Genomic DNA, 23,748 nt, shown 5'->3' on the forward strand with positions numbered 1-23,748 from the left:
ATTTTTATTATCTTTAAAAAACATACGATAATTTTCAGGAAAACAAAAAACAAATTCCTGAACCTATAGGTCAGAAAAGTGAGGATTCAAAGCAGCCAAGTGACTTGCCAAAAGTCATTAACTAATTCACGGTAGGAACCAGACCCCTAACTCCCAGCTCCATCCCATCAGTCTTGTCACTGCTCTATGCTACCTAAACCAATCACCTTGTGGAATTTCCAAAACAGGCAATTTTATCCAAAATTGTTTAAAAAAAACTCTAATCCCATATATTTGCATGACATGTTATATGGCTCCAATTTTAACCTGCCAACTACTAAACCAACTGTTTACAGAACTGTCCTCATTCCAATATTTCTTCGATTTCTTACCAATTGTCACACAGTTGAGTGTCCTGGTCATTTAGAAATTCAGCCATCTTGAGCTGTTCCTAAAAAACAACAAAGGAAGAAGTCGGATCTTTCCATTTCATTTCTGTTTTAAGAATGACCACACACACACAAACACACACAACAGTGCACAGAAAATGTCACCAAAGCCAGTTCATTTCATTTAATACCCAACACACTTGCGTCTGATTATTTTCATTTTCATTTTAAAATAACTTGACTTGCAGGGCTTCCCTGGTGGTTCAGTGGTAAAGGATCTGCCTAAGAATGTAGGAGACATGGGTTTGATCCCCAGTCTGGGAAGATCCCACGTGCCGGAGCAATTGTGCCACAACTACTGAGCTTGTATTCTAGAGCCCAGGAACGGCAACAAGAGAAGCCACCGCAAAGAGAAGCCTGCACACCACAACTAAAGAGCAGCCCCCGCTCTCTGCCAACTAGAGAAAAGCCCACAGAGCGGTGAAGATGCAGAACAGCCAAAAATAGGTAATTAACAACAAAAAATAAAAATAATTTGACTTGCAAAAACAGCACAAAGAACTCCCACATATCTCTCACCCAGCACATCATAAATAACCATAGTAAAATTACTAAAGGGCAGGAAACTAATACTAATACAATACTAACAACTAATCTACAATTAGTTAATTTCACAAATCATGCACTAATACCCTTTCTTGGGTTCAGGATGCAATTGAGTCAAATATTGCATTTATTTGTTATTTCTCCTTAATCTTCTTTGATCAGGGATATTTTTTCAGTCATTCCTTTTTTTTTTTTTTTTTGACCGAGCAGCATGCAGGATCTTAGTTCCCCAACTAGGGACCAAACCCTCAAACCCATGCCTCCTGTAGAGGAAGAACGGAGCCCTAACCACTAGACCGCCAGCAATTCCTTCAGTCTTTCATCCTGCATGAGCTTGTTAAATGTACTGGTTATCTATTTTGTAGAATATGCTTCAAGTTGAATTTATGCTTAATACATTTTTGACAAAAATACCACAGAAGTGATGTTGTGCTCATCTCAGGCATTATATCAGAAACCACATGATGTCAACAGTCATTAATACAGATGATGCTAACTTTGATCACTTCATCGAAATAGTGTCTGCCAGATTTTGCCACTATAAAGTCTTTGCTTCTTTCTAAACAAGATGTCAATGCAGAAAGCAAAGTTTTGGCAACTTTAATACCAGTATTTACAATACTCAGATTACCCCTTTCCGTGACGCAAAAATGGTCTAAAATACTGCCCCTTAGTAGGACTCTTGAATGGTTTACACCTTTCCAAACTAACACTTTTCAAAACACCTACTCGTTCATTCAACATAATTAAGACCCTGTGCCACCTGTACCCTAGTCCTAACAATACAAAATAACAAAATATATTGTCCAATCTCTAACACAACAATTTAGTGATGGGGAAAAAAAAGCAAAGAAACTGATGAGTATTTTGATGTTAAAGTTTAAGTAGACAAATGGAGACTGAATGAAGGGAATCTATTCTAGATAAGGGTGGTCAGGGAAGGCCTTTCTGAGGACATGACATATTTAAAAAAAGATCTGAAGCACAAGGATCCATCCTTGCAGAGGAAGATAAGAGGATGGAACAGAGAAAAACCCACTCAGGCACTAGGCCTAACGGGCAATGAGAGAAAGTACAGGTAGATCTGGAAGAGCATAATGCAAAAGGGGAATGATTCAAGCCCTTATCCTGTAGGAGAGAAGAATACTGGATTATATTCCAAGTTCAGTGATAAACCACAGAAGAGTTTTAAACTAGGAAGTGACAAGATTAAGGACATCCACTCTGATGTGATGTAAACTAGTAACAGGAAGCACCTATCTATGAAACATAAATCATGTTCCCAAACGGGGGAAGCCTGATAACTTTTCTCAGGGCTGGTTGACTGATCCTAGGCATGCTGTATTCCATCCCACCAAAGCCAGAGTCAGAGCCTCTGAAGAGTCAAGTGCCGGGTTCTCTAGCTTCAAGGGGGTTGGGGTGCACGCAGGGCTCGGAGTTGGTCCCAGGGTCAATTCTGGTTCTGCCGTTCAGCAGATGTGTATTTAACCTCTCTGGGCCTTCGGATTCCTCACGCAGAAAGGGTCACTGGGAGGAGTAAGGAGCGAACGCACGGAAGCGCCCTGGGAGAGCAACCTTAGAAGTAACCTTAGAAGGAAGCTCCTCTTAGGCGGAGGCCAGGACTCCCAGGACTTCCCAGTGCCCGAGGTGGGTGGGGACACACCGCAGGGTCCACACCCCAGGAGGCAGTTTCCCGAGGGGGAGGGGTGATCCGAGATGCGGAGTGGGGAGGGCACCAGCTTCGCCAATCGTAATTGACGTTTACCGGCTGTTTACTGAGGGCTCAGTCGGTAAAGAATCTGCCTGCAGTGCAGGTAGACCCGGGTTCGAGCCCTGTGTTGGACAGATCACCTGGAGAAGGAAATGGCAACCCACTCCAGTATCCTTGCCTGGAGAATCCCATGGACAGAAGGGCCTGGTGGGCTGCAGTCCATGGGGTCGCAAAGAGTCGGGCACGACTGAGAGACTAACACTACTGGTGGCTTAACGCTTTTACATGGACAATCTTTTCATCCAGACCACAATCCGACGAGGTGAAAAAGTCATCACCCCCATTTCAGAGACCGCGCAAGAGGAAATCGGGGAAAGACAGCTGCTGCACGGTTCCGAGTCGGGGCCTCGAACCCGGGTCCGGCCGCCAACAGCCCACGCCAGGCCACCCGCGCGGCCCCTCTCAGGTTGGCCGCTCGGGACTCGGGCCCCGCCCCGCCCCGCCCCGCCCGGGGCGCGGTGCCCACCGCGCGCTCCGAACTACGGCCGACTCCCAACCCCGCGGGGCCAAGGCCTGGAAGGGGTGGTACCGCCGGGAGCTGTCGAGGCTCCGCTTAAGAGGAGCAAGGACGGCCTTTCCCACTGGCCAGGACAGACTCCGCGACGCGGGCATCTTTCTTTTTTTTTTTTTTTTACGAGAAATCCCGCGATCCCAGGGGCCCACAAGAGCCCACCCTCGGGATGCCGGCCTCCTCCCGAAAGTGGAGGCCGCAGAAGGTTCCCCAGACGCTGGCCACCGCTTCTCTCACCTGGGACGAGACAAGAGACGCCAAACCAACCCGCTAAGCCGCCGACGCTGAGTCTCTACTGTGAGCCCCCGCGGCTGAACAACGGGCCCCGAAGCCGCCTCACCACTTCCGACCGTCACGGAGGAGCGCGCCCATTGGCCAGGAGTGGACCCGACTCTCTGTCCATTGGACGGCACCGTTGTCGTTCTCAGAGCCCCTCCTTCTGCGTGCCGATTGGCTCCGCAGGGCTCCGCGGGGGCGTGTTCCTAGGAGTCCCAACCCCTGCACATCTGGAAGGAGCGGCGGAGACCTGAGCTGTGAGCCTAGATATAAGACCCTGCAGTTCCTCCTGACACATTCTAATAATATTTGCATGAATAAACTCTGTACAAACATTACTAATATTCCTTATATATCAAGATAACTAACGGCATTTGTTCTCCTGTCATGGGACATTAATACTTATTAGTCATTCTTGTTGCTATTATAATGCCCTCGTGCCAAGACATCTGCAAGGCTCTGCCCATATTTGAGCATTTGGCTTTTTACAGTGGAAGAGCGAGTGCATGACAGGCAAGTTTCAGTTTCAGATTCTCCACTTGCTGCCTGAATAGATTCTCTGAATTCCTCCTCCCTCATGAATTATATATATAAAATAGTTGAATATAGAAGAGAACATATTATTTACAATATAGCAATTCAAAGTAATGATTTTTTGCAGATTATAATTGCAAGATATTCATGACATAGTGGTAAGTAGGAGAAGCAGGTCACAAAGCCTTGTTTATTTATAACAGGATAGAATACTTAGCTTAAATGGATCGTAAATTCTCTGTGATTCGCAAGATATAAAGTTCAAAATCAGGCAAAATTAATCTAAGGTGAGAGAAGTTACTATAACGGTTCCCATTTGGAGGGTATGATCTGCAAGGAAATATGAGAAAGATTTCCAAGTACTGGAAGTGTTCTATAACTTGATCTGCAAAGTGGTAAACACAGATGTACTAATTAGTAAATGGTCACTAGGCTATACAGTTAGCATTTAAACACTTTTCACTGTATGTTAAAGATAACGTGCCATTCTATATTGTCCTGAACCTTGACTATTTTTTTGTAATACTACACATTCAGCCTTGAAGATCTATTCATTTTTAGCTCCTATATCTGAAGCATCTATACACTTTTTCAACAGTCATTCCATTCTATGATGTGCCATGCTTTATTCAACCAGTTCCCTATGGATAGACATTTAGGCTACAAAATGCTTTTTTAAAATGTTTATTTATGTCTGGCTGTGCTGGGTCTTCATTGCTGTGTGGGCTTTTCTCTAGTTGAGAGCAGGGGGATACTGTCTAGTTGCAGCTGCAATGCCCGGACTTCTCATTTTTGCTTCTCTTGTTGCTGAGCATGGGCTCTAGGCCCATGGGCTCAGTAGTTGCGGTTCCCAGACCCTATAGCACAGGTTCCACAGGTGTGGTGTGGCCCACGGGCTTAGTTGCTCTGCAGCGTATGGGATCTTCCCAGATCAGGGATCAAACCCATGTTTCCTGCATTGGCTGGAGGATTCTTTACCTCTGAGCCACCAAGGAAGCCCCAAGATGCTATTTTTGAATACAGCATAACCAATACCTGAAGTCCACAACTACATCAGCACCAGCCCTCATTGACTTGCTCAGCAAATTTATAGAGGGTACCACATGTGCCAGGCCCCAGATGAGATCCTGGAGCTTTACTGGCAAACAACATGTCAAGCTCCCTGCCTTCCCAGAAGTTCGCCAGGAAGAGAGGCACAGTGGCAATGACAGTAACTGTGATACTGCTGTGGTAGAATAAAGAACACAATGTATCTGATTTTTGTTCCTGGCACAGAAAAACCTTGGAATTTTCTGAGCAAATAGAAGCATCTATGTTATGCTAGTGAGGTGACTCAAAGTGAACCCCTAGATAGCTTCAGAATGGTGGACTGGGGAGTTCCCTGGTAGTTCAGTAGGTAAGACTTCATGCTATCAATGCAAGGGGTCCCAGGTTTGATTCCTGGTTAGGGAACTAGAGCCCACATGCTACAAATAAGACCTGGCCCAGCCTAAACAAATAAATATTGGGGGGAAAAAAAGAATGGGGGCTGGTCCCCAGAAAGACCAATCACATGATTAGAGGATTGGAATTTTCCACCTACAGAGGGGAGGGGTCTGGAGGCTGAGTGCAATCAGGTGACCAATGATTTCATCTATCTTGCCTTTAGTGATGAAACCTCAATAACAACTCTGGCACTTAGGCTAGAGGGAGCTTCTGGGTTGGTGAACCTACTGTGTGCCTGGAGCGTGACACACCCTGACTCCACAGGGAGACGGCACCAAAGCTGTGTGTTGTCGCTCAGGCTGCGTCTGATGTGTCTCTTCATTTGGCCGTTCCTGGTCTCTATCCTTTACAATAAAGCAGTAGCTGTTAGTACTTTTCTGAGTTCTGTGCTGTGCCGTGCTAAGTCTCTTCAGTCATGTCCAACTCTTTGTGACCCTAGGGACTGTAGCCTGCCAGGCTCCTCTGTCCGTGGGATTCTCCAGGCAAGATTTCTGGATGGGTTGCCATGCCCTCCTCCAGGGGATCTTCCCGACCCAGGGATCAAACCCGTGTTTCCTGCGGCTCCTGTGTTGCAGCTGGATTCTTTTCCGCTGAGCCACTGGGAAGCCTCTGGGTCATTTTAGTGGGTTACCAAACCTAAGAGAGTCATGGGAAGCCCTAAATTTGAAGCCAGTTGGTCAGAAGTATGGTTGATCTGGGGACCTCTGCAGTGTGGCCGGCAGCTGACATGAGTGCCATCTTGCTGAGGATTAGCAAGATCTGTTTTTCATGCACAGCAATTAACTTCTGACAGCAAGTGTGTACGAGTTTCTCCTCACACTGACAAACAATCCTCCAGCCCATTGGTCTTCAGCTGGGTTTCCTACAGTTTAATTCAAGTCTCACACCAACTACCTGACCCCACAAGTTAAAGGCCCAGTCCCACAACACTGCTCCTCCTCCCCCGACTTCTGATGCCGGTCGCAAGCCATGCTTGTTGGTCAGCATGCTTCTGACCAACCAGCTATAAATTGAAGATTCCCACAATTCCCTCCTCGTATTTGATAATTTGCTATATTGGCTCACAGAACTTAGAGAAACATTTTACTTCCTTTCCCTGGTTTCTCATAAAGGGTGTTATAAAGGATACAGTTAGTTGATCAGCCAGACTGAGAGGTACACAGGGCAAGGTCTGAATGGGTCCCAAGCACAGGAATGTCTGTCCCTATGGAGTTCAAGTGTGGCACCTTCCTGACATATGGAAACTCCCTGAAGGTCATAGTTTAGAGGTGTTTATGGATGTGAGTTTGAGCAAACTCTGGAAGATAATGGAGGACAAAGGAGACTGGAGTGCTATAGTCCATGGGGGCACAAAGAGTCAGACATCACTTAGGGACTGAACAACAGTGGAGGTTCAATTACACAGGCATGGTTGATTAAATCATCGTGGCCATTTGTGATAAACTCAGTATCCAGCCCCTCTCCCTTCTCTAGGAGGTGGGCAAAGGGTGAGACTAAAAATTCTAACGCTCGAATCACCTGATTGGTTTATCTGGTAACCAGCTATCTAGGGACCCACCAAGAGTCACCTCATTAGTATAAACTTAGGTGTGGTTGAAAGGAGCTTATATGAGCAACAAAGAATTCTCACCACTAACCCTCAGGGAATTTTCCAAGGGTTTCAGAAGCTCTTAGGCCAGAAACTAGGACAAAGACCAAATATTTCTTTCTTATTTTATCACCATGTCACAGGGACTGAGTCTGTTCACGTTTGGAGGCAGGGGCTAACTCCAGACCTTAGCATCAGAATTGAGTAACTACACCCAGCTGGGGGTGAAACAGAACAGTTAAGGTGTAAGAACACCCAACCCACGGTGAGAGGGCTCTTCCCTGCAGTGGCTCCTCTTGTGGAGCACACGCTCTAGGGTGCTCAGGCTTCAGTAGTTGCAGCGCGAGGCTCAGCAGTTGTTTCAGGGCTCTAGAGCACAGGCTCACTAGTTGTGGCTCATGGGCTTAGTTGCGCTGAAGCATGTGGGATCATGCTAGACCAGGGATCAAACCCATCTCTCCTGCATTGGCAGGCAGATTCTTCACCACTGAGCCACCAGGGAAGCCCAGGTTTCGGAAGTTTGAGACAGATTTTCCCATAGCAGCTGTGTTACACTGGTGATTCCAATCTCAAACTGATCCATGAAATGTTATTCAATTTATAACAAAGCTGTCCCCTAATCCTAGGAACTAAACAGAATCCTTTCAACAAAACTCAATTTCCACTAAGTCAGCCAGAGTTGGGTTTTGTCTAGTCATTAATAATCTTGTCTGATTAAAAAAAAAAAACTATAAGAACCTGAATCCTTGAGAATGTATCTCCTTTCCTCCTCTGCCCCACCCCCACACACATATCCTATAGCCGCAGCAACAAAAAGGGAATCATTTCTTTCCTCTCCTTGAAGCTATTTTTTGACCAAGAGACTTCTAGGAAACCAACTTACATATAGGAATCCTCATACTATGCAATTACAAGAATGACTAATACTGTTTTCAGCAATAAAAATTAAATGGACTTGGGACTTCCCAGGCAGTCCAGTGGCTAAGACTCCCTACTTCCAAAGCATAGGGCCCAGGTTCCATCCCTGATTGGGGAACTAGATCCCACATGCCTCAGCTGAGAGCTCATATGCTGCAACTGAAGACCCCACACGCAGCTATGAAGATGCCCCTCGAGCCACAACTAAGACCCGGTGCAGTCAAATAAACACATGGACTGTGCTGTGCTAAGCTGCTTCAGCCATGTCCGATTCTTTGGGACTCCATGGACTTTAGCCTGCCCAGGCTCTTCTGTCCATGGGATTCTCCAGGCAAGAATACTAGAGTGGGTTGCCATGCCCTCCTCCAGGGGATCTTCCCCACCCAGGGATCAAATCTGTGTCTCTTATGTCTCATGCATTGGCAGGCAAGTTCTTTATCACTGGTGCCACCTGGGAAGCCCAAATAAATACACAAATAAAAATAAGGAGAAGGAAATGGCAACCCACTCCAATATTCTTGCCTGGAAAAGTCCATGGACAGAGGATCCTGGCAGGCTGCCGTCCATGGGGTTACATGACTGAGCACGTGTGCATGAGGGTGGAGGGAGATGGGTTGGTAGCAATAAACTGGTAGAACTAAAGATAAATAAATAAATATAAATATTAAAAGAAAAAATAGATTCAGCCAGCTACTCCAAATCTTTGTGGACTCCTTCACTGCTCCTCAACCTCACCATGGCCTCTGCTTGTCTGCAGATACTGGAGATCATCCCAATGCTGCTCGGCTGGGTAAATGCCCTCATGTCCTGCGTCCAGCCCCTGTGGAAGGTAACCGTTTTCATCATCAATGGCATTGTGGTGGCCCAGGTGGTGTGGGAGGTGCTTTGGATGTTCTGCATGGATAAAGTGCAAGGTGTACAACTTGCTGCTGGCGCCTGCCCAGGACCTGCAGGCTATCAAACCCTCTGCATCATCTCTCTACCTGTGGTCCCGCTCGGCCTGTAGTCTACCTCGTGGGAGCCAAGTGCACCCCCTGCCTGGAGGACAAAGATTCCAAGGCTTGTCTGGTGCTCATCTTCCAGATCGTCTTTGTCATCTCAGCGGTCCTGACCCTGATCCCCGGGTTCTGGACAGCGCACACCATCATCCGGAACTTGTACAATGCTCTAGTGTCTGAGGCCCAAAAGTGGAAGCTGGGGGCCTCCATCTACCTGGACTAGGTGACTTCTGGCCTATTGTTGCTGAGTTGGGGGCCACTGTCCTGCACCTGCCCTTCTGGGGGTGGGGGCACAGTCCTAGGGCTCCAGTCATTGTATGGCCTGATACTCACCATCAGCCCACACACTTGAGGTCCCTCCAAGTACCCCACTAAGAATTACATCTAATTCAGTTAGGGAAAAGTGGGGGTTCCTTTGACAGTGGAGCCCAAATCTTTGAGCTGGAGTCAAGGAGATGGTGATCCATGACAACTTTGGGGCTTTTTATTGGGGGTGGGAGGGCAGTGGTTACTTCATTTGATAATCCACGTGGGCTCTGTTACTGGTGTTTCTCAGCTTTGAATGATGGAGCTAAAAAGGTGAGGCTTCTGAGTTTCTGTGTCACTCTCCACCCTGGACAACCCTATCTTAGAGACCAGCCTGGAGCTCCAGGCCCCATGTGAAGGGTGCTTGCCATCCAGGTGCGCTCATCCTGTCCCCTGATGATGCTGGCAGCAGGGCCTCCCTAGGTCTGTGGGGACAAGCCTTCCCTTGCTGATCCAGCCTCTGGAACCCCCAGGAGCTCTTGAGCCTCACAGAACCTCCAGAAGAGCAGGTGACAAGTTACTGAAGACCCGCCCACCTCCATGTCTTCTGATCTCCGGCTCCTGCATCCTGAGTCATGTCCCTCCTGTGCTAACCCCTGACCCTCCTGTCCCTAACCCCTGTGTACATTTGCCCTGTCCTGCCTACACTCACCAGTTTTTACTGAATAAAGCATGTTTTGTTAAATTAAAAAGAAAAAAAATAGATGGACCTCCATGGTGGTCCAGTGCTTAAGACTCAGCCCTTCCACTGCAAGGGGGTATAGGTTCCATCCTTGGTTGGGGAACTAAGATCTCACATTCTACACGACTTTAGTTTCTTACAAATGGGTTACTTTTATAAGCACACACACACACAAAAGAATCAAAATTTCTCCCTCTTCTCCTAATCTGCACAAAATGTATTGATGAGAGAATCCTAAGTCAAACTTTTATACTTACTGACTGCTTTGTATGCCTTGTTGATTGAGTAATCTGGCATAATATAGTTTTCTTTTTTACCCTATTTTTCAGTTTTACTGAAGCATGATTTACAAACCCAGCAGCCATTTTAAGTGCACAGTGCAGTTTTGACATCTGTAACTATGACTGCAATCAAGATAGAGTTCCGATCATTCTTCTCAGTCTACACTGCTCACCCAGACCCCGGCAGCCCATGTGATGCTTTGTATACTTCAGAGTGAAATTTCATAGAAGTGGAATCGTACAGTATGTCCGCTTCTGTGTCCGGTTTCTTTCCCTCAGCATAATGTTTTTGATGTTCACCTATGCAATTGATCATATCAATAATATATTCCCTTTTATTGCCTAGTAGCTTCCCACTGAGCTTCCCTTGTGACTCAGTCAGTAAAATATCCACCTGCAATGTGGGAGACGTGGGTTTGATCTCTGGGTTGGGATGATCTCCTAGAAGAGGGCATGGCAACCCACCCCAGTATTCTTGCCTGGAGCATCCTCATGGACAGAGGAGCCTGGCGGGCTGCAGTCCATGGGGTCACAAAGAGTCGGACACAACTGAATGACTAAGCAGTAGCACTAGCTTTTCATCATATGGATATACCACAATTTGTGTTCATAGAATTGATTCCAGTTTTTCATGAATAAAGATAAAGCTGCTAGGAACATTCTGTACAAACCTTTGGGGAGGACCTCTGTTGTTTTTTATTAATTTTTTAAAATATTTATTTACTTGACAAACATAGTGTCTTAGTTGTGCCATGTGGGACCTTAGTTCCCCAACCAGGGATGGAACCCCAACCGCCTCCTTTGGGAGCTCAGAGTCTTAGCTACTGGATCACCAGGAAAGTCCAGGACATATGTTCTTATTTCTCTTGGACTAATACTAAGAAGTGGAACTGTTGGATCATATGGTAAGTCTATGTTTTAATTTTACAACAAGCTGCCAAACTATTTTCCCAAAATGATTGTACCACTTAACATTCCCCCCAGCAGTGTACGAGAGTTCCAGTTGTTCCACATACGCACCAACTTGATATAAATATGCTTTGAATAAATAAACAAAAGAATAACATGCTCCTATCTCCTGGAAACAACTCACTTTCTTCCCCTGCATGGGTGACCCAGAAGCTCCTCTGAATTCAGAGTTTAAAGTGGGAGGCATCATCCAGGGTACCAAGGTATAAAATAGAAATAATGACAAACTCCAAGTTCACCTAACTCCCAGGGGTGTTTTATTTTTACTGGCCTGTATCCAGCAGCAGAAATTTTTAAAAGTTTATCCAACATTTTATTGCTAACCAAAGGAGGCAGGTAGCGTGGGGTGATTTACAGCAGCAGCAGAAAGGGTTTAGGTGAGACTTGTTTACTAGGAGACAATCCGTAAAAGACAGTTAGATGCAGTTCCCCTTCAGTTCAGTTCAATCGCTCAGTCATGTCTGACTCTTTGCGACCCCATGGACTGCAGCCACGCCAGGCTTCCCTGTCCATCACGAAAGTCCTGGAGCCTTGTTTACTAGGAGACAATCTGTTAAAGAGGATTAGATGCAGTTCCCCTTAGGCAGTATTCTCCAGCTACAGTTTAAGAAACCCTCCCACCTCCCACCCACTTGTGCCAGGATCATTTGGGGGCTTGTTTAAGAATTGCAATATTTGATGCCACACTACCCCTCACCTCTCATACCTGCAAATGCCACCCAGCTTTACAGATGCTGAATTTTGGGGAACAGGACCTGAACTTTTCCCTTCTTGGCTCAGGCAGATGCAGCACTGACCGGAGTGGAATTTTGTTAAAGCCCTCGGGATAGGTATTGCCTTGCTGGTCCTGGCTCTGCCAAACTCAAACTGTTGGATCACATGGTAAGTCTATGTTTTAATTTTACAGGAAACTACCAAACTGTTTTCCCAAAGTGACTGTACCAGGAGAGGGAAGCGAAGGTCCCTGTCTTCTAGCTAAAGCTGTCTGAGAAGCCAGAATGGACTTCCCCCACCCCAGCACTTGCCTGACTTTCCCAGTTCACAAACACTGTCTGCCTCCCCCGTCCTCTACCCCTCTCAGCCTCAGCCCCGGCTCTAGGTTAGGGCTTTTCCTAACAGAATGAAGCTTTTCCTTGTGTCTTCAGCGGCCCCCTGGCTCTTCCCTTCCTCCCACGTGCACTTGGCAGCAGCTGTCTGGAGTCACATATTCCTGGCCTGGTGCCTCACGCAGACTCTGACACATAGAAGGCCCTCAGTTCATACTTGCAGGATTACATCAAGGTGTTCCCGATGGTCATCTCCGACTGTAGAAGTTGCTGATTTTCTTTATGAGCTGCTTCATATGAAATATTATAATGTAGTTTTATTTTTGTTTGGCCAAAATCAAATTTGTTTTCACCGAGTTGAATTCTATTTTACTCTCAGGCATTTCATTTTCCCTTCCCTCAGGTCTTCCCCGGCTTCATCCATTTTCGGGTCCCTGGTCCCACCTGCCTGCATGCTTAGTTCTCTGATGCTTTTTCAGATACACTGAGGGACAACTCTGCCACTGAGCAAGTCCCCGGACACCGTCTCCCTTTCCACCCACCTTCTTCAATATCTCTGGAGCTAAGATAGTTTTGCTTTTTTTTTTTTTTTTGCCACACAGCACAGCATATGGGATCTTAGGTCCCCAGGGATCAAACCTGTGCCCACTGCAGTAGAAATATGGAGTCTTAACCTCTGGACTGCCAAGGAAGTCGCTCTGTTTGTTTTTTTTTGATTGAAGTATAATTGATTTACAATGTTGTGCCCATCTCTGCTGCATAACAAAGTGACTCAGTTATACATATATATACATTCTTTTTCATTATGGCTTATCTCAGGAGATTGGATATAGTTCTCTGTGCTATGCAATAGAAACTTGTTGTTAATGGGACAATATAGTTTTGATTTGTTTTAATTTGTATTGGGAAAAAAGACACAATAAAGTGCAAAAATCTTAAGGGTATAGTGCAGTGAATTTTTCATAACAGCTCTCCTGAGATATAATTCATATATTAATACAATTCACTCAATTAAACTGTTTAGTGGTGTTTAGTAATTCACGGAGTTGTACAACCATCACCACAATTAATTTTAGAGTATTTTTGCCACCTCAAAAGGAACTTTTGAGCTCATGAGTTGTCACTCTCTATTTCTCCCTTTCTTCCACTCTGGGCCTGGCAACCACTTTTCTATGCTGGACATTCATAGCAATGGAATCAGGCAATATGTACATTGTTGTGACTGGCTTCTTTCACTTAGCATAATGTTTTTAAGATTTATTTACGTTGTAGCATGGGTCAATACTTCATTTTTTTTTCTTGCTGAATGATATTCTTTTATAATGGATATACCAATTCTGTTTTTCCAGTCATCAGTTGATGGACATGTCGGTTTGTTATGAGCTGAATTATGTCCTTCAAAAATTAGGGAACTATACTCAAGAACTTATTAACAATGTATAATGTAATAACATATAAAGAATTTTAGAAAGAACACATTCCTAGTGGCTCAGTGGTAAAGAATCCGCTTGCCAATACAAGAGATGCAGATTTGATCCCTGGGACAGAAGATCCCCTGGAGAAGGAAATGGCAACCCACTCCAGTATTCTTGCCTGGAGAATCCCATGGACAGAGGAGCCTTTGGGGCTACAGTCCGTAAGGTCTCTAAAGTGTCAGACACGAATGAGCGACTAAACAACAGTAAATAAATATGCGTATATACACATACATATATATCTATAACTGAATCACTTTGCTGTACCCCTGAAACTAACACAACATTGTAAGTCATCTGTATTTTAATAAAATAAAAAAATTCACATGTTGAAGTCCTAATTCCAAGCACTTAAAAATGTGATTATATTTGAAGACAGGGTCTTTAAAGAGGTAATTAAGTAAAATGAGAATGGGCCCTAGTCATTAGGATGGGCCCTAATCCAACTGACTGGTTTCCTTAGAACAGGAGGAAATAGGGACACAGTCACACAGAGAGAAAACTATGTTAGGATACAGGGAGAAGACAGTCAAGTACAAGCCAGTGACAGAGGCCTCAGAAGAAACCAAGTCTGTTGACACTTTGATCTCTGCCTTCTAGCCTTCAGAATGGTGAGAAAATAAATTTCTATTTAAGGCACATAGTCTGTGGCGCTTTGCTACAGCAGCCCTGAAAGTGAAAGTGTTAGTCACTCAGTCATGTCCAACTCTTTGCCACCCTATAGACTATAACCCGCCAGGCTCCTCTGTCCATGGAATTCTCCAGGCAAGAACACTGGAGTGGGTAGCCATGCCCTCCTCCAGGGGATCTCTCCCACACAGGGATCAAACCCAGGTCTCCTGCATTGCAGGCAGATTATTTACTGTCTGAGCCGCCTGGGAACACCTAGCAAAAAGGGTTGTCTCCACCTGTTGGCAATAACGAATATTGCTGCTATGAACAACATTTGGGAGTTTGTTCTGTTTTGTTTTTTGTTCTTGGCCATGCCACACGGCATGTGGGATCTCAGTTCCCCAATCAGGGATGAAACCTGCACCCTCTGCAGTGGACGAGCAGAGTCTTAACCACTGGAACCGCCAGGGAAGTCCCTGAATATTCATATACAAGTTTTTTTGTGTAGACATATGTTCTCATTTTGCTAGGAGAAATTCTACCTAGAAGGGTAGTTTACACATTGAATTTTTATGTATGTCTGCATGCCTGTTACCACCATCCAGATCCAGAAACAGACTATTTCCAGCACCAGTGGGTTCTTTTAGGCTCTTTCCCTATTTAACCCTATTCCCTATTCCTACAGGATAACCAATCTTCTGACTTCTATCATTGTTTTGTGTTCTCATAACAAAAAAGAAACAATTGTGTGAGATGATAAAGGTATTAGCAATTGCTAAGGTGGTAATCATATTGCAATATATGAATGCATCAAATTAATATGTTTTATACCTTAAATTTATACAACAGTTTATGTCAATTATAGCTCAGACAAATAAATAAGTCTTACCTGTTCCTGTGCATCATGTAAATATAACAACTCATTATATACTCTTCAGTGTCTGACTTATTTCATGCAATATTTGATTATTATATTCATTCATGTTCTCACATATAGCCTTAGTTTGTTCATTATCATTTCTTTATAGCATCCCAAATAAATTTTGAGCATATCACAATTTATTAACCCATTCTACAGCTGATGAACATTTGGTTTGCTTCTATTTTGGTGAAGAATGAATTTCTAGTTCTTTGATTAGATATGACATTCATTTCAGTTAGATGTACACCCAAGCATGGAATTCCTGGGCAAGGCTGTAGGGTATGCATTTATTGGTTATTAAATGTTCCAGCCGTCCATGTATTCATAAATATCTCCACTTCTCATGAGTTGTTGATTCTCAAGTATTTACGGTTAGCCTTTGCTTCCCCAGCCCAACCCCTCCACTAACCTCTTAATTTCTACCGATGAGTCTTGGGTTCTGTCTTCTGTCTCTCAATGACCCCGGGAGCTGGCCCATTAGTTGGTCACCTTATGATTACCTGGAGGTACTTAGACAATTGACAGGCCAGGAAGGGGAAATAAGGCCTTTGCCAGGGAGTAAAGGGGAAGGTTGCCATTCGGATTGCCTTTTTTTCCTCTTTGGCCATGCCACGGGGCTTGTGGGATCTTAGTTCCCTGACCAGGGATTGAACCTGGGCTCTTGGCAGTGAAAGCCCAGGGTACTAACCACTGGACTACCAGGGAATTCCCAGGAGGTTGCTATTAGGGAGTCATCCTAGTGTCTGCTACAGGAAGAGTACCCATCATACACACAAACCCTGTCAGTGGAGGTAGAAATTTCAGGGCAGTCTTTTAAAAAATCCTTTTTGTTTGATACTTTCCACATAGTCAAAGGTATATTCATCTATTACGGAAGAAACACTTGTGAAAGCACTGCTAGAAAACAGTTTCCTAGTCAAGGTGCCAAGCCCTGAAACATGCTATTGATATGCCCTTCAGGCTCTGAAATGTTTACATTATTCTGTCAATTCTGAGGCAGGTGGCTAGGAAACTCAGCTGACTTCTGGGGGCTCATACATATTCATAAGGAGAATGGAGCTCGGACTTGAGTCCCCAGGGCATGCTGGGAAATCGTCCAGAGCTCCCAGTTACTAGGCAGAGTTCCCAGAAGCTCTCTGTCTCCTGGCTTCCTCATCCCTTAGATGCTTGTACAGAGCCCTTCTAGATCCAGAGGAGACACCAGGCTCACTTGCGTCATAACCTGATTTTCCAGAAAAACTCTCAGCTGTCTTGGCCCCATGCTGCTGAAGAAAGTACTTCCTGTTTCCCAAGGGGAAGAACCTTAGTGCATAGTCATTGTTTTTCAAAGGGTGGTTTGCTGGCTGGCAGAATTAGTGTCATGGGGGGTGGGGTGGGGAGGATTGCTTGTTAAGATGCATTTTCAGGCCCACTTCACACCTACTAGATAAACGGGTAAATATTTCTGTGGCAGAGTCCCAGAATGTTCATTTTAGAAGTTGGTGGGTGATTTTTGTGTACAATGAACTTGGAGAACCAAGTTCAATTACAGGAAAATTAACAACATAGATACATTCTTGAAACTATATCCAGTCCCAAGCACTGCTCCCACCAGCATGAAGATCTTGCAGTTCTACCCACCTTCTCTTGTCCCTGCTAGGACTTTGAAAGCACTGTTTCTGTCTGCTATGACCTGTCAGGCTTTCCTTATCCTTCAAGACTTGGCTTTGATCTCACATGTTGTAAAAAGCCTTTCAAGAACTCTGGCTAAGGTACCCCTACTCTGGCCCCCACTACCTCCTGTGATCACCAATCAGAGCCCCTAGAGAGCTACAGTATTGTTGCCTGAGGAGGTGCCTGTCTATCCTCTTAAACTGAACCAGCTGCTCCAAAGCTGGGCTGACATTTTTTCATGGGCATATCTGGCACCTAGCATATATAGTGCCCAGTAGGCATTATATAAATATTGAATAAAGGGAAGAATTATCTATTATAATTTGTGCTTTTTTGTGCTTATTAAAAAAAAAACCTTTCTTACCCCATGGTCACAAAGATATTCTTCTGTGTTTTCTTTTAGAAGTCTTATTGTTTCACTTTTTACATTTCAGTCTGTGACCAATCTTGAATTAATATTTCTGTATGATCTGAGGTGGGGTAAAGGGCTTTTTGTTTCTTTGCTACACTTTGGCATGTGGGATCTTAGTTCCCCAACCAGGGATTGAACCAGAGATTCCAGCCTGCAGTGGAAACACAGAGTCCCAACACTGGACTGCCAGCGAAGTCCCACAGGTTTTGTTGCTGTTGTTGTTTTGATTTTTCTTTTTTTATTATTTTTCTTTTCCATTTATTTTTATTAGTTGGAGGCTAATTACTTTACATCATTGCAGTGGTTTTTGTCATACATTGAAATGAATTAGCCGTGGATTTACATGTATTCCCCATCCCGGTCCCCCCTCCCACCTCCCTCTCCACCCGATCCCTCTGGGTCTTCCCAGTGCACCAGGCCCGAGCACTTTGTTGTTGTTTTTAAGGTATATCCTGTTGCTCCATTTACTGAGGAGCGGGGACTTCATTCTTCCATTGAACTGGACTTGGGCCTTTGTCATAAATCCAAGGACATGTAGGCAGCTGTATCTGGACTCGCTGTCCTACTTATCTATTTGTCTGTCTTAGGCCAACACCACGCTGTGTTAATGACTGTGACTTTATGGTATGTCTTCAAATCTCATCATGTAAGTACTCCTACTCTGTTCCTCTCTTTTGAGATTTATTTTGGCTACTATAGGTCATTTGCATATAGATTTTAGAATCAGTTTGTGAACTTCTCAGTTTGTGAGTTTTAATCTCTTATCTTTTATGCTTTATCTTCACCAGAGACCTGACCACACAGCTGCACTACTTCCTAGAAGCCCCTTTTTTCTAAATCAAAGACTGCCTCTTTGGCATCTAGCAGCCATTTGCAGCTGACAAGGCTCTTCCCAGAGTTCAGCAACCCACAGGCTGTATAGATAAAGTTCAGACTCAGAACCCAGATTCCAGTCAGCTCTGCAGATTCCCTATTTGTGGCCCCCAGCATTGACCTGCTCTTGAAAGGATTCTGCAGACTGTTCCATGACTAGACAGAAATGCATATGGAAATTTAATATATGCTAAAGATGGCATTGTATGCTTTGTGAAAAAGATGGATCATGCAATAAATAGGGTTTGGAGCAACAGGAAAAGATAAAACTGGAACCGTACCTCATTATTCATGCTGAGTAAAATTCCAAACAGGTCAAAGATTCAAATGTTAAAAACAAAGCCATAAGATTACTAGAATTCCTAAAGCAATTGAAAAATAATACAGCAGTGGGGAAAAGGCTGCCAAAAACAAAACACTTCTTCATGGCACACCACCCCCTCCCCATATCCCAAAAGTTAAAAGGAAAACAAAAGGCCTTCCCTGGTGGCTCAATAGTAAAGAATCCTCCTGCCAATGCAGGATACATAGGTTCTATCCCTGGTATGGGAAGACCCCACATGTTGTCGGGCAACTAAACCCCTCACGCCACAACCATTGAGCCAGTGCTTTAGAGCCCTGGAGCTGCAACTACTGAACCCATATGCTGAAGCCCACACACCCTAGAGTCCATGCTCCATGGGAGAAGCCACTGCAATGAGAAGCCCATGCACAGCAACTAGAAAGTAACCCCTCGCTCACCACAACTAGATGAAATCTCGCGAGCAACAAAGACCCAGCACAGCCAAAAGTAAATACATTTAAAAAAAATTATTTTAAAAGAAAATTATTTTAAAAAATATGAAAATGTAGAAGGAAGGATACTGGCCAATAGCAGAATGCTGGTTATCTCTGAAGAGCCAGGGAGATGGGGAGATGAAGAAATGTACCTACAATATCAAGTCTATGCTTGTTAAAGGTAACATTTGTTAGACCTGTGTGATATGTATACATGATTATTATTCTCTCTAGATTTTGAAACATTTCATTATTTTTAAAGTTAGGAAACATAGTTTATAGAGGAATATTATTAAGAGGATGTAATTGTTCTAAACTTAAACTATATTAATGGCTGCACAACTTGGTAAAATGTAGTAAAACAGCATTGAATTGTGTCCTGGAAATGAGGGAATTTTATGGCATGTAACTAACCCCTCAATAAAAAGCTGAGTATAAATATCACAGAGATATAAGGAATTCCCTGGAGGTTCAGTGGTTAGGGCTCACTGCCTTCACTACGGGGGCCCAGGTTCAATCCCTGATCGGGGAACTAAGATCCCACAAGCCTTGTGGGCAAAAAGGAAAAAAAAAAAAGTTTACAAAGATAACTGGGCTGCATGTGGGCTCTTACTTACACAATTAGGGATTGAACTCACATCTCCTGGAAATGGGGAACGCAGAATCTTAATCACTGGACCACCAGGGAATGTCCTCTGTTTTCTTTTTTAAAGAACAATTAAAATGAGATCTATCCCTTCTAATTTGAAAGAGGACTGGGCAATTTAGCATTCATATGCCACCTGGTGGACAGAATTGGAAGTGCTAGAGTGAACAAAGGCTGCCCCGCTGGGACTGAAAACTGAAAGGGGCCCTGAGATCATTCTCTCTTTTTGTGTTGGGAAAAATGAGGCCCAGGAGTACGTCTTGAATTATTGGCCAAAACAAGACCATAACCCTAGTTACCCCCAACTCTTTACTCTTGGTTCTGTGTTTTTCTGCCTTGATCTCTGTCTACCTTTAATTCTGTGCCTACTTGGTGTTTTTGTCCTTTATCCTAAGCATTGCAGGAAGTTCCAAGATATTACTCGTGTGCCACAACTACTGAGCCAGTGAGCCGCAGTTACTTAAGCCCACGCACCTAGAGCTTGTGCTCCACAAGAGAAGTCACTGCGATGAGAAGCCCTTGCATTGCAGCTTGAGAGTGGCTCCCGCTTTGACAACCAGAGGAAGACCTAGCACAGCAACAAAGACCCAGTGCAGCCAAAAAGAAAAATAAATACATTTTTAAAAGGTCGAGAAGTCCATGAAAACGATGAACTGTGTCACTGTTCTGTTTATTCTGTGGAGGATAAGGATTAGGCATTGAATCAAGGTGGAAAAGAAAAGCAAAAGAAAATTAGAAAACTCATCCGCTGGAGATGCACACAACCACTATATCCAAGTGATGCAGAACCCTGCCCCATGTCCCCAGCTACCAACATGATGCACTGGCGTGCCTCATGGCTCTTGAGCAAGAGGGTTTCCCACCAGATCAAATCTGCCACCAAATAGGACAAGAATGAAGGGCTTAGCCCCCTCTTCTCAGTCAATATAAAGGAAACCACCATTGAATGAACATCTGTTGTATACCAAGTATTTTCCCATAAGGTCAGCTCTAAGGTACAGAGAGAAGGATAGGCTCTTGGCTCCTTTGGGGGGCATCTCATTTGTTACCTGAAATGATTCAGGCCAAAGGGTGTGAAAGTTGCCGCTCAGTGAGCAGGTAAGGACAGGCCTAGAGCCAGGTGACTGCTTCAGTCTTAAGCTTTTGACGACAAGGAGTGAGAAAAAGAAAAGAAAAAGGCTAATTCATCCTGCTTGTATGTCAAACAGGCTTTCAGGGTGGAGGGAGACATATTCTACCCAGCATGGTAACTTAAGGATCTACAGGCCTCTCTTCGGTGGGTCCATAAGACTCCAGCCCTGCCAAGTTCAGGTAGCAGGGTGCCCAGCATCAGCATGCCTCTTGGGCCAGGTCAACAAAGGTAATCTAAGAGCATAGCTGAGTAACCACAGTCCTGGTCAGGAGCTGCCTATGTGCCCCTTTTAAGGTGCTGCACTTTTCTGTTCTGGGAAATTCTTGAAACTCGGGTAACTCACCAGCTCTCCCATTTGTGTCATAGATGAACCACAGGTCTCCTCCCTTCTCTCCCCTTTCCAAGCCCAAGTCCTGCCCAGTCCTATGTGGCCGTAACACCTAAGAGCAAGGCTAGGATCAGCTTACTGGAGGCTCCCGACCTTCATCCTTGTTGGTTAGCATGATTTTGGAAGCGTGGCGTTCTCCCTGGGATAGGGTTTAGCAAATAAATATGCAGAACCCCTGTGCACCTGAAACTAATCCAATCTTGTAAATCAAGTGTGTCTCAGTTAAAAAATCCAGGCCACCTGGTTAAATGTAAATTTCAGATGAACAGTGAATATCATTTTAGTGTAAGTATGCCCCAAATATTGTACCATATTTGACCTGACAACTCTACCCTGGAGGTTTCTGTTTATTCATTTATCCTGAGAGTATTCCAGAACAGGGATTGGCAAATGTTTTCTGTAAAGTGTCAGATAGTAAATATTTTAACCTTCTGGGCCACAAGGTCTCTGCTGCAACTCCTCAATTCTGCTGTTGTAGCACAAAAGCAACCACAGACAATGCATAAATGAATAGTTAGGTTCAATAAAATTTTACTTATGGACACTGACCTTTGAACTTTATGTAACTTTCACACTGTGAAGTATTATTCTTCTTTTGATTATTTTTTTCCCAACCATTAAAAAATGTAAAAATCATTCTTGGCTCACAAACTGTACAAAAACAGTAGTAAGGTAAATTTGGCCTAAGGGTCATAATTTGCCCACTTCTGACCTAAAACAGGATGAAACTTTTGTCTGAATCCAAATCACAAGAGGATTTGTAAAGATACAAATCACCAACCCTACTCCCAAATCATTTGATCCAGTATATCTGGGGCAGTGCCTAATAAGGTCTGTAAGTTCCCAGGTGATGCTCAAACCTGTGTCCTCTGGAGTGGAACGGCCAGGGATGTCCCCATCTAGCGTATTTTTAAATCTCCTCAGCTTTAGGAACTATTTTCTATGAGGATCACAGATCGTATCTTCATTTGAGGTACTCCCTCTCCCCAACCATCCCCATTCTCAATAAGAATTTTTCTATGTAATTGCTTCTGGAATTTTTTCTTTCAGCTAGAACTCAGGACAGAATTGGGATGGGAGTTTCTAGTGCATTTGGTTTTTAAAAAGTAGTCACCCCCCCACCAAGTGCATTTAGGGGCTTTCCTGGTGGTCCAGAGGTTAAGACTCTGCTTTTACTGCAGGGGGTTTGATCCTTGGTTGGAAAAATAAAATCCCATGTACTGCAGGGTGCGGCCAAAAATTAAAAAAAACAAACAATAAAAGCATTCTAAAATCTTTTATTTTGGAATAATTTTAGACTTCAGAGAGGGTGAAAAGAGGATTAAGTTTTCATATACCCCTCAACCAGTTAACATCTTACATTATCATGGTACATTCATCAAAATGAGAAACCACCATTAGCACAATACTATTAACTGAAGTCTAGACTTTATTTGTGGAGAAGGAAATGGCAACCCACTCCAGTGTTCTTGCCTGGAGAATCCCAGGGACAGGGGAGCCTGGCAGGCTGCCGTCTATGGGGTTGCACAGAGTTGGACACGACTGACGTGACTTAGCAGCAGCAGACTTTATTTGAATTTCAACTCTTTTTCCCCTGATGCCCTTTGTCTGTTCCAGGATCCCAAGGACGATATCACATTGTGTTTGGTCCTCGTGTCTCCTTAGGCATTGCTGGTCTGTAACAGCTTCTCAGTGTTTCCTTATTTTTCATGACCTTGACAGTCCTGGAGCCTACCGGTCAGGCATTTTGTAGAATGTCGCTCAGTGCGATTTGTTTGATGTTTTCTTTGTAACTAGTCTGAGTTTATGGGTCTTTCAGAAAAAAATACTACAGAAGGGAAGTTCATTTTACATCACCTCAAACTAGTAATGTTAACTTTGATCTCTAGGATGCTTCTTAGCAGGCTGAGCACCGAGGAAGGGGTGAAGGGACCTCGAACTTCTCTGGCTCGTTTCTACTTACCGCTCAGCACCCCTCTTCCCCTACTGTCCCCGGGGTCACCCTCCCACAAGAGTTCCCGGTTCCTCAACAGTGAATCAAAGACAAGTCTAACTGGTCCTTCAGCACAGAGGAGAAACAGGATGAGCAGGAGCAGCCGAGCCCAGTCTTTAACCAAGTTTCTCCACCCCCCGCCTCCTCTCACTTTCCTCGCTCTCCACTAAGCGACTCGGAAGCGATGTTAGTAGTAACGGCCGCTTCTAACGGCTAGGCCGACGCCACCAGCAGAAGGGAGGAAAACGAGCCACTGAAGTGAAACGCCTGGCGGGGGGGAGTTGCGTCGGGGATGCAGTTTGGGTGTCTGTGTTTTCCGCGCCGGCGCGTTCTGTCGCAACCCCGCGACCATCGCGATAGAAGAGCGAGATCGGCGCTGGCCCTTTAACAGCCCCTTCCCGGGGGCCTGCCCCGCGCGTGCGCACTGCGGTTCTGCGCTTGTCATCATGGCGACGCGGGGCCATGTGCAGGACCCTAACGACAGGCGCCTCCGACCCATTTACGGTGAGTGCCTGGGGCCAGTCTG

The 23,748-nt window shown here is 44.7% G+C and overlaps 3 protein-coding genes and 1 pseudogene across 3 annotated transcripts in view; 3 read left to right on the top strand and 1 right to left on the bottom strand.

Moving 5' to 3' along the window:
* The window catches only part of TRAFD1 (TRAF-type zinc finger domain containing 1), an 18,848-nt gene extending 15,265 nt beyond the window's left edge, over positions 1 to 3,583 (bottom strand). Inside the window, exons 1-2 of the mRNA XM_020904200.2 lie at positions 3,494 to 3,583; positions 372 to 430 (exon numbers count right to left, since the gene is read on the bottom strand). Of these exons, the coding sequence (XP_020759859.2) occupies positions 372 to 418 (47 nt within the window). The 5' untranslated portion in view covers positions 419 to 430; positions 3,494 to 3,583. The remainder of the gene's footprint in view (positions 1 to 371; positions 431 to 3,493) is intronic.
* Positions 2,896 to 11,398, top strand: LOC110144288 (basic proline-rich protein-like). Its single transcript, XM_070475363.1, has 2 exons — positions 2,896 to 3,789; positions 8,815 to 11,398. The coding sequence occupies exon 1, from the start codon at positions 2,971 to 2,973 to the stop codon at positions 3,784 to 3,786; it is 816 nt and encodes a 271-aa protein (XP_070331464.1). The 5' UTR covers positions 2,896 to 2,970; the 3' UTR covers positions 3,787 to 3,789; positions 8,815 to 11,398.
* LOC139037798 (claudin-6-like) lies at positions 7,513 to 20,355 on the top strand (annotated as a pseudogene).
* Positions 20,356 to 23,617: 3,262 nt separating this feature from the next.
* NAA25 (N-alpha-acetyltransferase 25, NatB auxiliary subunit) overlaps positions 23,618 to 23,748 on the top strand; it is a 64,082-nt gene continuing 63,951 nt past the window's right edge. The window contains exon 1 of the mRNA XM_020904202.2: positions 23,618 to 23,726. Coding sequence (XP_020759861.2) covers positions 23,669 to 23,726 — 58 coding nt within the window. The 5' untranslated portion in view covers positions 23,618 to 23,668. The remainder of the gene's footprint in view (positions 23,727 to 23,748) is intronic.

The sequence above is a fragment of the Odocoileus virginianus genome, chromosome 12 (genome assembly GCF_023699985.2).
Source record: "Odocoileus virginianus isolate 20LAN1187 ecotype Illinois chromosome 12, Ovbor_1.2, whole genome shotgun sequence".
In the NCBI taxonomy this organism is placed as follows: domain Eukaryota; kingdom Metazoa; phylum Chordata; class Mammalia; order Artiodactyla; family Cervidae; genus Odocoileus; species Odocoileus virginianus.